The sequence below is a fragment of the Pygoscelis adeliae genome, unplaced genomic scaffold (genome assembly GCF_000699105.1).
Source record: "Pygoscelis adeliae isolate BGI_AS28 unplaced genomic scaffold, ASM69910v1 Scaffold277, whole genome shotgun sequence".
Classification (NCBI taxonomy): domain Eukaryota; kingdom Metazoa; phylum Chordata; class Aves; order Sphenisciformes; family Spheniscidae; genus Pygoscelis; species Pygoscelis adeliae.
In genome coordinates, this window is record NW_008825218.1 from 1,148,932 (window position 1) to 1,160,936 (window position 12,005).

A 12,005-nucleotide genomic window follows, 5' to 3' on the forward strand; every position below is an offset into this window, starting at 1 on the left:
TGGTTGTGGCCACACAGAGTAGAGGTAAATTGTTTTATTTGGAGGACCATTAGACAACTGTAGCACAACTGCAGTGTGAACTGTTTTAAAAGACAGTGGGTTTGGTTTGAAGTGTGTAACTAATGAGGCTATTTGTAATAGAACGTTAAGGAAATACTTCAAAAAGTACCTGAAGGTGAAGAATACGCAGACTTTCTGGTAAGTTAAGGGGAACAGATTCCAGTGCGTTATGTCCTAAGTAGAGGTAGGCCAAATTTGTCAGCTTCTAACAGAAAGAAAGGGAGATTATTAATGCTGATATTACTTACTTGAGGTTAAGTAACTTGTGCCTGTTACAAGACATCAGTATTTTTTTTTCTGATCACATAGAAAGCCTGTCAAGTGATCTAACATGAAACATTCTTTTGCTGTGAATGTTGATTTCTGTTGTATCAAGAAACTCGTAGACAGGCCTATGTTTTGGAAATTTCAGTGTCGGCTTATTGGTTATAAAACTTGAGGCCGCTATAAAGCTATATCCTTGTTTATTAGTATTTATGTGGTCCTCAGAACTGTATTTGAGCCATCAATTTTTGAATTGAGTTTTTCTTTGCGTGTAAGAGAGAAAGGAATTGGGTAAGATATTTTGTAGAAATTTTTTTTTTATATGAACGACATGAGAGAATGCGTGCACAAAGGTCTATTATTCCAAAGTGCCTTAAAAAGAAAACAAAAGCTGGAAAGCGTCTTCATTGTAGTTTGTTTCTTAGATTACAAAAATATAGAAAAATTCATTTGGTGGTATACTGGATAGTCTGGTTACTAATTTTATTTGCTTTGGTTACCTAAATTATTGTCTCTTACTTACCTTGAAAGCATTTGCTTTGATTCCTCTGCTCTTGATTCTATTCTGGTTTGCATTAAATGTTGTTAATTTGGGAGGTAGAACAGGAAGTTTTAGAAGTCGATTTTCAGCAAGAGAAAGTTCTTCCAATAGCAGAAGCTTTGAAAAGGCTCCATCTTCTATTTCTTCTATCCTATTTCCACTAAAATCAATTCTTCTCAAGGTAGCTTTACACAAAAGAGATGAAAATCTAAATATTGAATTTATAATTACATGGCATGTGAAACGTGTATGGTTGTATATGTTAAATGTTACACTGTTGGCTGCACCATCCTGAGTGTGATCTGCAAATGTAAATACTACTAAAATATGGATAAAAATCCACATTTGGCTTTCCTCATGGTCTTAAATTTAAAAAAAAAAAAAAAAAAGGAAAATACTTTGGATCCTTCCTTTTTTTTTTTTTTTTTAGAGACAGCATGATTTCAGATATTCATAGAACTTGTTGTGTTGTAGAGTGAGATAGCTGGGAGAGATGTCCCTGGAGCATTTGAAGGGAAAATAATACCTGGTCATTTAAGACTGGCTGGGATGCAGAGTTAAATTTTATTTTTAGCAAACTGCTCTTTCTCTGATTGTGTGGGAATACTAAGATGGATACATGGGCCAAAATGGGTTTCCATATTGCCTTCACAGTTCCTGTTCTAATACAAACATTCAATTAAAAAGTAATACACATAATGAAATCTAGCAAAGTATAAAATGTATCTTATTTTGGTAATCTTGGCATACTATTAAGGGACAACAACTTCAAATATACTATCAGGTAAATGGAAATTAAAGTTTGAACATTACTTACTAATGTCAGCAAAATCTGAGACTGCTATCCTTTTTATTTTGTTAAATCGTGCATAAAGATACGCTGTTTCCTTTGGCAGTGGGGGTACAGCTTCGATGTCTATTTCCTCGCAGTACACTGATCCGCTTAAACACACACAGAGCAGACAAGTAGGTAAATCTGAAAGCAAATTATTTTGAGTAGACAGTTAGAAGTTATTCAACTAACTTAAGCTTGAATATTCAAAATAGAATTTTCTCTAGTATCTTTTAAGATTTCCCATCATTGGATTTTTTTAAAAATTCTATTCACATCAAGTTCTGAAAATATTTAATATTCTGAACTTTTTTGTTTTGTATTCTTTTTATTGTGCATAATTTCCCAGTGTATATTTTCTGTTCTTATCTGGGCATGTCTTGAAATGCTATTAATTGATCTTAATTCATTTTCACTCTTTAATTGACTTAGAGTATTGTGAAGTTGACAACTGCAACTCTGTGGCCATGTTAGATGTCATGTTTAGAACCATTCTTTTGAAAAGAGAAATCCACGCAGGAGAAACATCTGGCAATGCACGCATTTGACACTGTACTTGCATTGGAACATTTCTGGCAGGGTTGCGTATACTCTGTGTTACTCCTAGCTACTATTTTGTCTAATCCTTTTTATAAAAACACCAGCAATTATGATTGTATAATTACTTCAGGCAATCTGTTCCCGTTTTTTAACAGGGGTTTTTTCATAGCTGTTATTTTAAGTAGTGAGAGAAACTCTGTATCTTTTTTAAATGCAGTTTGAGCCTATTATGGCTTTTCCTGTTCCTCATGGACATTAGTTAGAGTATTAGTAATTTCTGCTTTGCATTAATCCCGTATGACAGCAATATTAAAATACATCTAACGAATATGGCTTTCAGTCCAGTTTCGTCACCACTGCTATCTGATCTACTGTGTTTTCTGTATTGAGATTTTTGGTTAGCTTCCAACTTGGTCTGTCTGTAGTACAGAGAGTAGTGTCATACTGCTAGGTAGTTTGTTATCGCTACGTAGCAAAATAGGATCTTCCGCAAGCAGTAAAGAGTTATAGAAGTAGCCAGTCAATACTGGGAAACCAACCCAGTAAGTATAACAGAAATAAAAATTTTTTTTTTTTTTCTTACAGAAGTACTGCAGAGAATGGAATTGAGATTTTGAGCTTTAGCTTTGTGAATATTACCATTTGTTAGACTTCAGAGTTCTGCCCCATTTGCCTTTTTTGATTTAGTGTCTTGTTTGTCATCTGCTAGAGTGTAGGAAATGGAAAATGATTGTGAAACAATGTTGTCGCTATTTAAAAGGCAACAGTTTTTATGCTTGTCTTTGACTAGGAGCTTCTGGTGTTCTAGATCTGTTCCGCTTTTGATGGGGGCTTGTTGACAGATGCTATTTGGCAACAACTAACCTTGATTAAAACTTTGGTGGAGATTGACACTCCAGTGGTCTTGCTGAATCATCAGTTATTTTTGGCAGTTTAGATCACAGATACACCCGAAATGTGTGTCTTTTTTTCAGTGCTCTGTTTGGCAGACACATTGTTCCTTTCACATTTAGAAATCATTGTGGTTAGGAGAAATCTGGACAATACACCTCAGAGCCTGTAGGAAACTTAGGCTAGTGAAGAATGTTCCTGATGTATTTTAACCATTGACCTCCCTGATCATCAGATGTGAGATCATCAACTGTGAGAATAGCCAGTTCTTCGAAGAAATCTGTTTGAGTAATTTAAGCACATTATATTTCATCATTACGTGGTTAAACTGTGGAACTTATTGGGGTGTGTATTTTGTTTTTTATTGGTTGTCTTGTCTAACTTATTTAACTTGGGTGCATCTCTACAGCAAATGCGACTGGGTTAGTCTGTAGAGATTCTTATAAGCTGTGCTTTGTGTATTCGGAGTTTACCTGAGGATCCTTTAAACTTTTTCTGCCTTCTCCATCAGAAGTTAGAAGACTTTCCACAGGAGATATGAAAGATATTTGTAAATGAAAAGATAAATTCTATATCCCTTGTCATCCTTTGTATATTAAATTTTCATATTAAAATATGTTCTTTTGGAGAGCTTAAATGTTACAGTATTCGTATCAATTAACTTACTTGTATCCTTTGTTGGTGGTACATCGCGTTCGCTGTCATCCCCTTGCAGTCTTAAGGAAGTGTCGAGAGAAACATTTGTTCCATCCTTTGTGTTGAGAGCAAACGTTATTTTAAAAAACAAACAGCAAACAAAAACCCAGAGTATTACAAGGATCTGAAATAGCAGGACTTTAAAAAATGAGCTTCCTACAACATACCTCCTTATGACATTTAATTTTTAAAATATTCTTATATGCTGGATGACTAATGTGATATATTATCCCTTTTGTAGATGAGCTCTTCACTTTGAAAGGCAAGAAGGAAAGATGGTGCTGCTAGTGTTCTTCAGAAAACTAAAGTTCTTTAGGAAAGAACAGTAGACACAAAATAAAAATAGAGAGAAAGTATAGACTATATGGTGGGAAGGAATATGTAAGCAATGGGTGTCTACAAAAACCTGGAGTTCTGAAGATAGATTTTGCACATCATGCAAAATTTGGTAGAATTCTTGTGAATGTTAGTTGTATTTTTTTGTTTTACCCAAATAATCTCAGTAAAATAACATTTCCTTGTGTTTAAACTTATTCAGAATTCCCTGTTGAGGTAGTCATTGCATCTTTTCAATTGCAGGACAACTTAGTTTATAAACATGTTTCTTTCAAGTACTGGCTGAAATTTAGCAATTCATTTCCATTAACTGCACTTAAGTCTGTTTAATACCTGGGCTGCTAACAGAAAGGGCCTTTTGTGATGCGGGAAATGGTAGTCAGGTTTTCACTGAATACCATAGGAATTTTACAGAATTACATGCTATTTCTAGAATTATGGTATGCATACAGTGGGTTATACTATGACTTGCATGTATTAAGGGGATTTTTAGGTTGACTGTGGCAATTGTGCTTGGCTAGCATCATTCGTTGTCTTTTTTGATGGGGAATAGTTGTAGGACAGAGTAAGACAATAGGCTTTTTGGTCTGCGTTGCTATTGAAAACACATGGGGAAAAGTATATTGTCAGGTGCAGAAGATGTTTTTCTTTAAATGTGCTTAAGGATCAGGCCCTGGCAGGAGTACGATCCCTTGTTGAAGAGAGCTTCTTGTGCACTGTGAGTGCTCACAAGTGAACCAATTTTTTTAAATTATTTTTTTAAATTCTTCCCCATTCAGGCATGTAGATAGTTTATCTACTAGAGCAATGTGAAAGTTACTTTTGATACTAACTTTGTTTTATTTAGTATTTGTTGCTTGCATATATTTTACTGTGGGGAATTCTTGTATTCTGCAAAATAAAACCCTCAAGCTTGACATAAAGCCTGAGAAACAAATATCTTGGCCAGCCTCTGTCATTTTGACCCTTTTTTAGCCTGTGAATCATCCATCCCTTGACTCTTCCCTGCATCTGTCTATTCAGGCTATGGCTCTTTTTTGCCTGTTGTTTTTGTGTAAAGTTTGGGATAGGTTGGTTTGTTCTAGTAAGGCTTTTATACCCAAGTTAGAATGCTAGCAACAGTTTAGCAGTTGTAGTGTGAAACTTCTGTGTAGGGTAAGAGCTTTTGCAGTGTTGGGTGTAGAGAAGCTGGGGGGTGTGAGCTGAACAGTTAGACTCAAACAAGCAGCAAATCTTAACAGAAGGTTTCTGCAAAAATGTTTAGCTTGCATAGATATGTTGATTAGGCATGTGAAGACATGGTCCTTAACTGAGGTATCCATGCCAATAGACACTTCTGCATAGATGGACTTATAATAGAACAACTGCACTTCTATTGTTGTAGTGTGTTTGGCTCATAAAGGACTTTCTTAATATGCTTGTATGAAGAACATGTTTGCTGACATAGCATATCTGTACCAGGTGTAGATTTCTAGTACAGTATCCTACTGGAGGTGTGATCTATGAAAAGGTATGCATGTGAGTTCTTTGCAGAATACAGTGTACAACTAATTTCTGCAGGTGGGAAATGTCAGCAAAAAATAAAATGAATTATTTGCAGAATACTGTTAAATCCACAACATCAAACAACAGATTCCACCACCCCCCCCCCAAAAAAAAAAAAAAAAAAAAGTAGTATAAATAACCAATATATTAGAAGTATTTCCTGGTCAGCTATAAAAATTCCTAGCGTGGAATATCAGTGCAGAAGATTGTTTGGATTATAACCACAGAAAGTTCATTACCTGCCTATGTAGGGAATGCACTGAAGGAATATTGGCCTACTTACATACTTAAATTCCACCTGCCTCTTGCACTTTACTCCACAGACATGAATTGCTCATACAAAACCACAATAACATTCATCTTTATAACACACAAAGGTCTATAAAGCTGATAGCTTATATTCAATGGAATGAATTAGTCCGGATATGAGACGGTGTCGAACTGGATGGTTCTGTTCTGTTGTGGAAATTAAGATTTCATCTTTTTAAACTTCTAATATTTTTATTCGAGATGGGTAGCTGTGGTTTCAAATAATAATCATTGTAATAATTTTTGCTTGGCTGACCTTTTCCTTAGTAGTAGACTAAGGTTCACTTCATTTGGTTGATCACTAACACAAATAGATTTCTTCTGATGTTTTCACTAAAATTCTTTTTTCTAACTGTGTGTTGAAGCACACAGTAAGGAGTTAAATTTGTCATGCAAGATAGATTTCTGACTGGGCATGTTTGAGGAAGTTGTTGGCATGTATTTCGGTTATGGCTAACACTCGAAATATTCTGGGAGCTAGAATTTGTGCAAGAAATGAATAGAAGATTTGTTTGCACATCCCATGATTTAAATTGGGAACACTGGAACTTGTATAGATGTATTTGTTGCACATAAGGAACTAATTTATTATTTTGCAATGAAAACATGTAATTGGAGAACTGACCTGATGGAAATAATGACCGACTGCATTCCTAGAATTATCCTAAGCAGAACTGTTGGCCTTCAGAAGACCTCTAGTTTATAGCACTGCCAGTACGGACTTTGATTAGTCTGTGGCACATCTGTTGGCACCATTTCCTTGTAGGTATACTCCTTGTTGTTCTTTTTACTGAAACAGTAGCGTATTCTTATTAGAACGATTTTAGTAATGAATGTCATCTGATACTGTGCCTAACTAGTTAAAGTTAACATTTTTAGTATTTTTTTAAAAACTTAGTTGTGAGTGGATAGCCACCTATTAGTTAAGAGTCATTTAAATGGTCTCTTTTTCATAGGTTTATGAAACATGTTACTTCATCACTGTGGCAGATGTCAGATTTAAAAATACCTTAGACTTTTTTTTTAATATAAATATGTAGCTGCTGTTTTTAGTCTAACAGTGGAAAGTTATAATTTAAGTAGAATTGAGAAAATATTAAAAAGGTATACAGAAGTGGTTTTTCTATATATGTGCTGCAATTTTTTACTTACATTAATTATCTTTTGCTGTCATCTTTTTTCTTGTTTATCAGACTAAGTTATTGTAACAAGTACAGTTACTATTAATGAAAACTTCCTTGAATTTATTAATACTTGGTTGTTACCGCTTTGTTTGGATATGTGGTATTTTCCTTGGCAACTAGTCTTGGGGCATTCATTGTTAATTTTTCTTCCGTCTGCCTGATCAATGTTGTATCTCATTCTCTTGATGAGAGAGAGGTCCTGTCCGAGGCAGTCTGAGCAGAGGTATGAGGTTTTTAACTGTCCCTGTCAGCTGAGGCTGTTGCACTTCATTTAACTCTCTTCTGGTTTTGTGTCCTCTGCTTAAGTGTTTAAATTAAAAGGCACGTATGTGGCACATAGCAAAAAAAGTTCGGAATTGACCGTTTGGGGGTGCTGGCGAGTGTCATGAGGTATATAGTCTTTATTGCTACCTTTAAGACTCTCAAAGTGTTAATAATGTAGGTGACTACCGCAGGACTGGACGTTCCATAGTAGTTCAGGACTGCTAAACTGTTGAGTTGCAAAAAAACCAAACCACCCACCCCTGAAAAACCAAGGCAAAAAACTTGATAGCTTGGTAAGTCAAAAGAGAAACTGTGGTTTATGCTGGCAGGTTATGTCCAATAAAAAGTACTGTTTCAAGTATTACTTTGGTATAAAAAAAAAATCCTAAATAAAATCACCCTCCTTGTTTTTAAACAAACTTACTGTGTTAATACAATGTTACTCAAACTGTTGTGCTAGTATATCCCATTCTTGAAACTCTTACAACAGTAGGCACATAACTACAGCAGAGTTAAAAATGATGCTTTAGTCTTACTTGTGAAAGCCTGTCTTTTATGGGTTTCTCAAACTGTAGCAAGGGTAGTATTTTTGTGGTTTTAATTTGTGGCTTTCCCTATGTCTGAAACCATTGTATGTTTTGCTATTATTTCCAGACTTTTCCATAAAACTTGCATACATGTTTACATGTAACATGCAAACATGCATACAAACTTGCATACATAACAATGCTTAGCAGTTAAAAATATTAAACTGATAATATAAATAAAATACCTTTCTTATATCCTTGGATTGCATTTCATAATCTTGTTGGATCAGGCTTCCCATGGTAACATCTGTATCATACTCATAAAACTGGAGTGATTCTTGCTGTATAGGTGGTGCTGAATTTGCCAAAGGTACAAACACAAACAAAAAAAAAGTAGTCTGCAAAGTCTTCATTCTTGCACGGAACAATGTATCTGGCTTTCACTGAGCTGGTGGAGATCTGCTCGTGTGTTGACTATGGAGAATACTTTCTTTGTGACTGGAAATGAAAATGCAATCCGTCAAAACAATATTTAAAGCCTAGAGGACTAGTTGGCAGGGGTTTCTAACGCATAAGGAACGTGGAAAAACTTTTAACTCTTGATATCCTTTAATTAGACTCTAGCATTATAAAACCTGTTCTTAATGTGAAAGGAAACTGGGAAATAATAAGCAACATTTTCCAACTAATAAGGAAAATATTATCTTAATTGCATTTGCTTGTTTCCTAGCATGTTATTTTTGTTAATAGCAAGAGGATTTTGTAAAGCATTTTATGAAACATTTGGCATGTATGTAGCTGAACTAATTAAAACGAGAGAGGTTCAAATGCATTTTTCTCAGTTGTCAAAATAATGATTTTCAGACCTAAATGCTCTATAACAATAATCTCTCATTGTCTTTGTCTTTACATTTGAAAGTAAACAGGAGAAGATAATTTAACACCCCCTGAATTTTTACAGGTTGTACACTTCTCCAGGCAGGGGGAGGAGGCTACAAACATAATCTTTAGAACATTTTAAATACGCAATAATTTTTAAAACAAATCTTTACACAGCATTTTTTCCTGTTTGCTGTAATTGTGTTTTATTTAAGCTTTAGGTTAATATACTTTTAGGAAAAAAAGTCCACCTACCGTTTTAGCAGATTCAAAGTTCTTCTGTGATTGTCATAAAACCAGATATCCTTATCTATATGTTGACCTAAAGTGGATTAATAAAAGAGTAAAGTTATGAAATACAAATTGTTGAAATGAATACTCTTTCAAAGTTTGACAGTCTTAAAAGTGCTTTCCATGGGGTAAAAAATGCTTTGCCAGCATTCTTTCCCTGGGGTAAGAGGTAATATCCTGGAGCAGGAGGGTTGTACTTTGAATAACGTTTGTAAATGTGAAGTCTGTCTAGCTCATCCTTCTTTTGATGTTACTTGTTAAAATGGTAGCGTTCTGCTTTGTGGTGATTTACTCTTTATAATTGCTAAGGCTTTTTCTGTAAATCAAATATTAATTGTGCAAACTAGAGGTTTATAACAAGGCATGTGTTATCCATTTTGTTTAACGGTTTAGCTAAGAGACAAAGCAGCTGCTTTCTGACTGAGACAGAGGTAGAGCCAAAACATACGTATACCATATTAGTCACATTTTATGAGTAATAAAATGTTTCATTATGAGTTGTATATGTTTAGAGAAGTTTCACCTAAGTATGAAATGGAAACGTTTCAGTATGAAGAGTTCTGGAAACAAAAAATACTTTTAGAATTGTGTGTGTTGAGATTTTCAGACAAGTAATTCATGTTTAAGTGCTTCGTTGAATGGTTTGTTAGGCAATTTATTGAAAAATTGGTTTCACAATAAATACTTGTTTTGAGCAAAGTTCTGTGTCAGTTCTATAGATAGCTAAGTAAACACTGTCCAGGTATAGAATTTTCATCTGAACTACAAGCAGCACTTTTCTGGATTTCTAATGCATTTCTTCCTCCCCCATACTTTTCCTTATTATGTATTTTTGGCAGTCAGTACAAATGGGAGCCAGATGACCAACTTTAAAGTTTACAAAGTAGCTTTTTTGAGTCTTTAAAAAGTATGTAGCGATAAAATCTATTGGGAATATATTCAGATTTACATTTCTCTTTCATTTTCATTACTTTTTTTAGATAGCACTGTCAGCTAGAGTAATGTTGGGGATAAACAGTGGACCTATTTGGTTAAGTTTTCTTGTAAGTGCTGCCTTGTTTAGAAACCAGATGTCTGTAGTAAATTGGCAAATTGTAGAGTGGCTACAGCCATTTGCTGTCTAAACTTTTTTCCAGTTTATAATCAGCTACCACTTTCTGAACTCATCAGGCTTTTATAAAAATGTTTTTCGTTTAGCTCATGCAATTAAACAATGTCATAGTTTGGACTTGGAGCTTCCTCTAGGATAATGATTTTGCTGTTAAGTATATACCTGAAATGTAAAGGGAAGAGGCTCAGTAATAATGGAACTTGGACTCTGAATCACACTGGTTGCTATTCTGCTGCAATAATAAGAACAACAAAAGTTTTGAAGTGGCTAGGTTGTTAAGGTGTTTTCTGCTGCAGTACGTAGGAACTTTCAGTCAGAAGTAGTGTGTGTGATAGAAGGGGTGGATTTGCTGAGGAAGGGACAGAAAAGTTGCAGTGTCAATACCATCTTACCATCCCTCATGGTTTCGTGCATGTTTCAGAAATAATGACAGCAGCCTTGCTTTGTACTTACCTCTTTCCAGCTGCCATATCCCCCCCCCGCCAAACATCCATGTTAAGATTTCATCTGGCTCTGGGACATCCAAGTTTTTCCAATGCTTGAATGTAATCAAAGAAAAAATGTTCTCAGGGAAAAGTATTAAGTATTGAAGCTGAAAGCTTGATACAAAATATTAAATGTATTTGTTATATTCTTATGAGAATTTATTTTTTAAGTACTGAAATCCTAGATTTATGTACATCTTGGGAATAGCTTAGCATTTTCATGACAGTTTTTAAAAATGAGGGAAAATTACTAGGTAAATGAGGTCTTGAAAATTTAGGAAGTCTTCATGCAAGAAAGCTCTTACTTGCTTTGATCTGCAAGAGAAGAGACTCTGTAATGTTCGAAGACTTTAGTAACAGCTTCTGCAGAAAACATTGTCAAAAGTCTGTGTTCATCAGGGTCACAAGATTTCAGTGGTATGCTTACCACAAAAACATTGTGTAATGTGTGTACTCACTGGTGTTCTCCAAGCACTTATAAGAAAGTCATGAACACTTACAAATACATTGAAGAGTGATATGTTAAGTAATTACTTTGGCGTGATGTCATCAAGGTTTACCTTACAGTATAGTTTTACTGTCACTTTAAACTCTCGGTGCCAAATAAAGTAGTAGTCCTGTCCCGTGTTTCGTCTGCTTGTCATCCCTTGTACTAGGAGGAAAAAAAGTAGTAACAAATAATTTCAACCCCCCCCTATTTTTATCTGAACACCTAACAGATGCTCATATCGGCACAAGGAAGGGGATGGCACAGGTAGCTGCAAACAAGGAGGGATAGTATTGCTTCTTTTGGCAACAGTGCTACTTTATTCTTGTTCAAAATGACTTGAAACAACCACAATATCCAAATCATCTGAAATGAAAAGTGTGGTTCATATGCATTGGCAATAGGGAAGCTAACAGGAAGTATTCACCTGGCAAGCAGAGTGCTTTCTAGGCATTGTTAGTGCTTAGAAGTTTGATATATAGGTACCCGTTTCTTGTACTTAGAAGGTGGTTTCTTTTCTGAAAACCTAAACAAGCTCTGTTGTTAACTAATTGAGCTCCAGATTTTGAAGAGGGCCTTGATAATGTGTTTATGGTATGCTTTCTGATTTGTCAGGTGTGCCTTTTTTTTAACCCACGATATCTCGTTTTCACTGACTGACTTTGCCCACAAGATACTTTCACCTGAAATGTTAGGCATTTTAAATGGTTAGTTTACTAATTGTGTTGAAGTGGAATCTTGGATTAAATTTGAACGTTGGTAA

The 12,005-nt window shown here is 35.0% G+C and overlaps 2 protein-coding genes across 2 annotated transcripts in view; one reads left to right on the forward strand and one right to left on the reverse strand.

Moving 5' to 3' along the window:
• Positions 1 to 9,298, reverse strand: part of OGN (osteoglycin) — a 12,164-nt gene extending 2,866 nt beyond the window's left edge. The window contains exons 1-6 of the mRNA XM_009329268.1: positions 9,124 to 9,298; positions 8,235 to 8,487; positions 3,795 to 3,879; positions 1,683 to 1,841; positions 848 to 1,050; positions 170 to 265 (exon numbers count right to left, since the gene is read on the reverse strand). Coding sequence (XP_009327543.1) covers positions 170 to 265; positions 848 to 1,050; positions 1,683 to 1,841; positions 3,795 to 3,879; positions 8,235 to 8,402 — 711 coding nt within the window. The 5' untranslated portion in view covers positions 8,403 to 8,487; positions 9,124 to 9,298. The remainder of the gene's footprint in view (positions 1 to 169; positions 266 to 847; positions 1,051 to 1,682; positions 1,842 to 3,794; positions 3,880 to 8,234; positions 8,488 to 9,123) is intronic.
• Positions 1 to 12,005, forward strand: part of CENPP (centromere protein P) — a 158,321-nt gene that overhangs the window by 23,903 nt on the left and 122,413 nt on the right. The gene's annotated exons all lie outside the window — the stretch shown is intronic.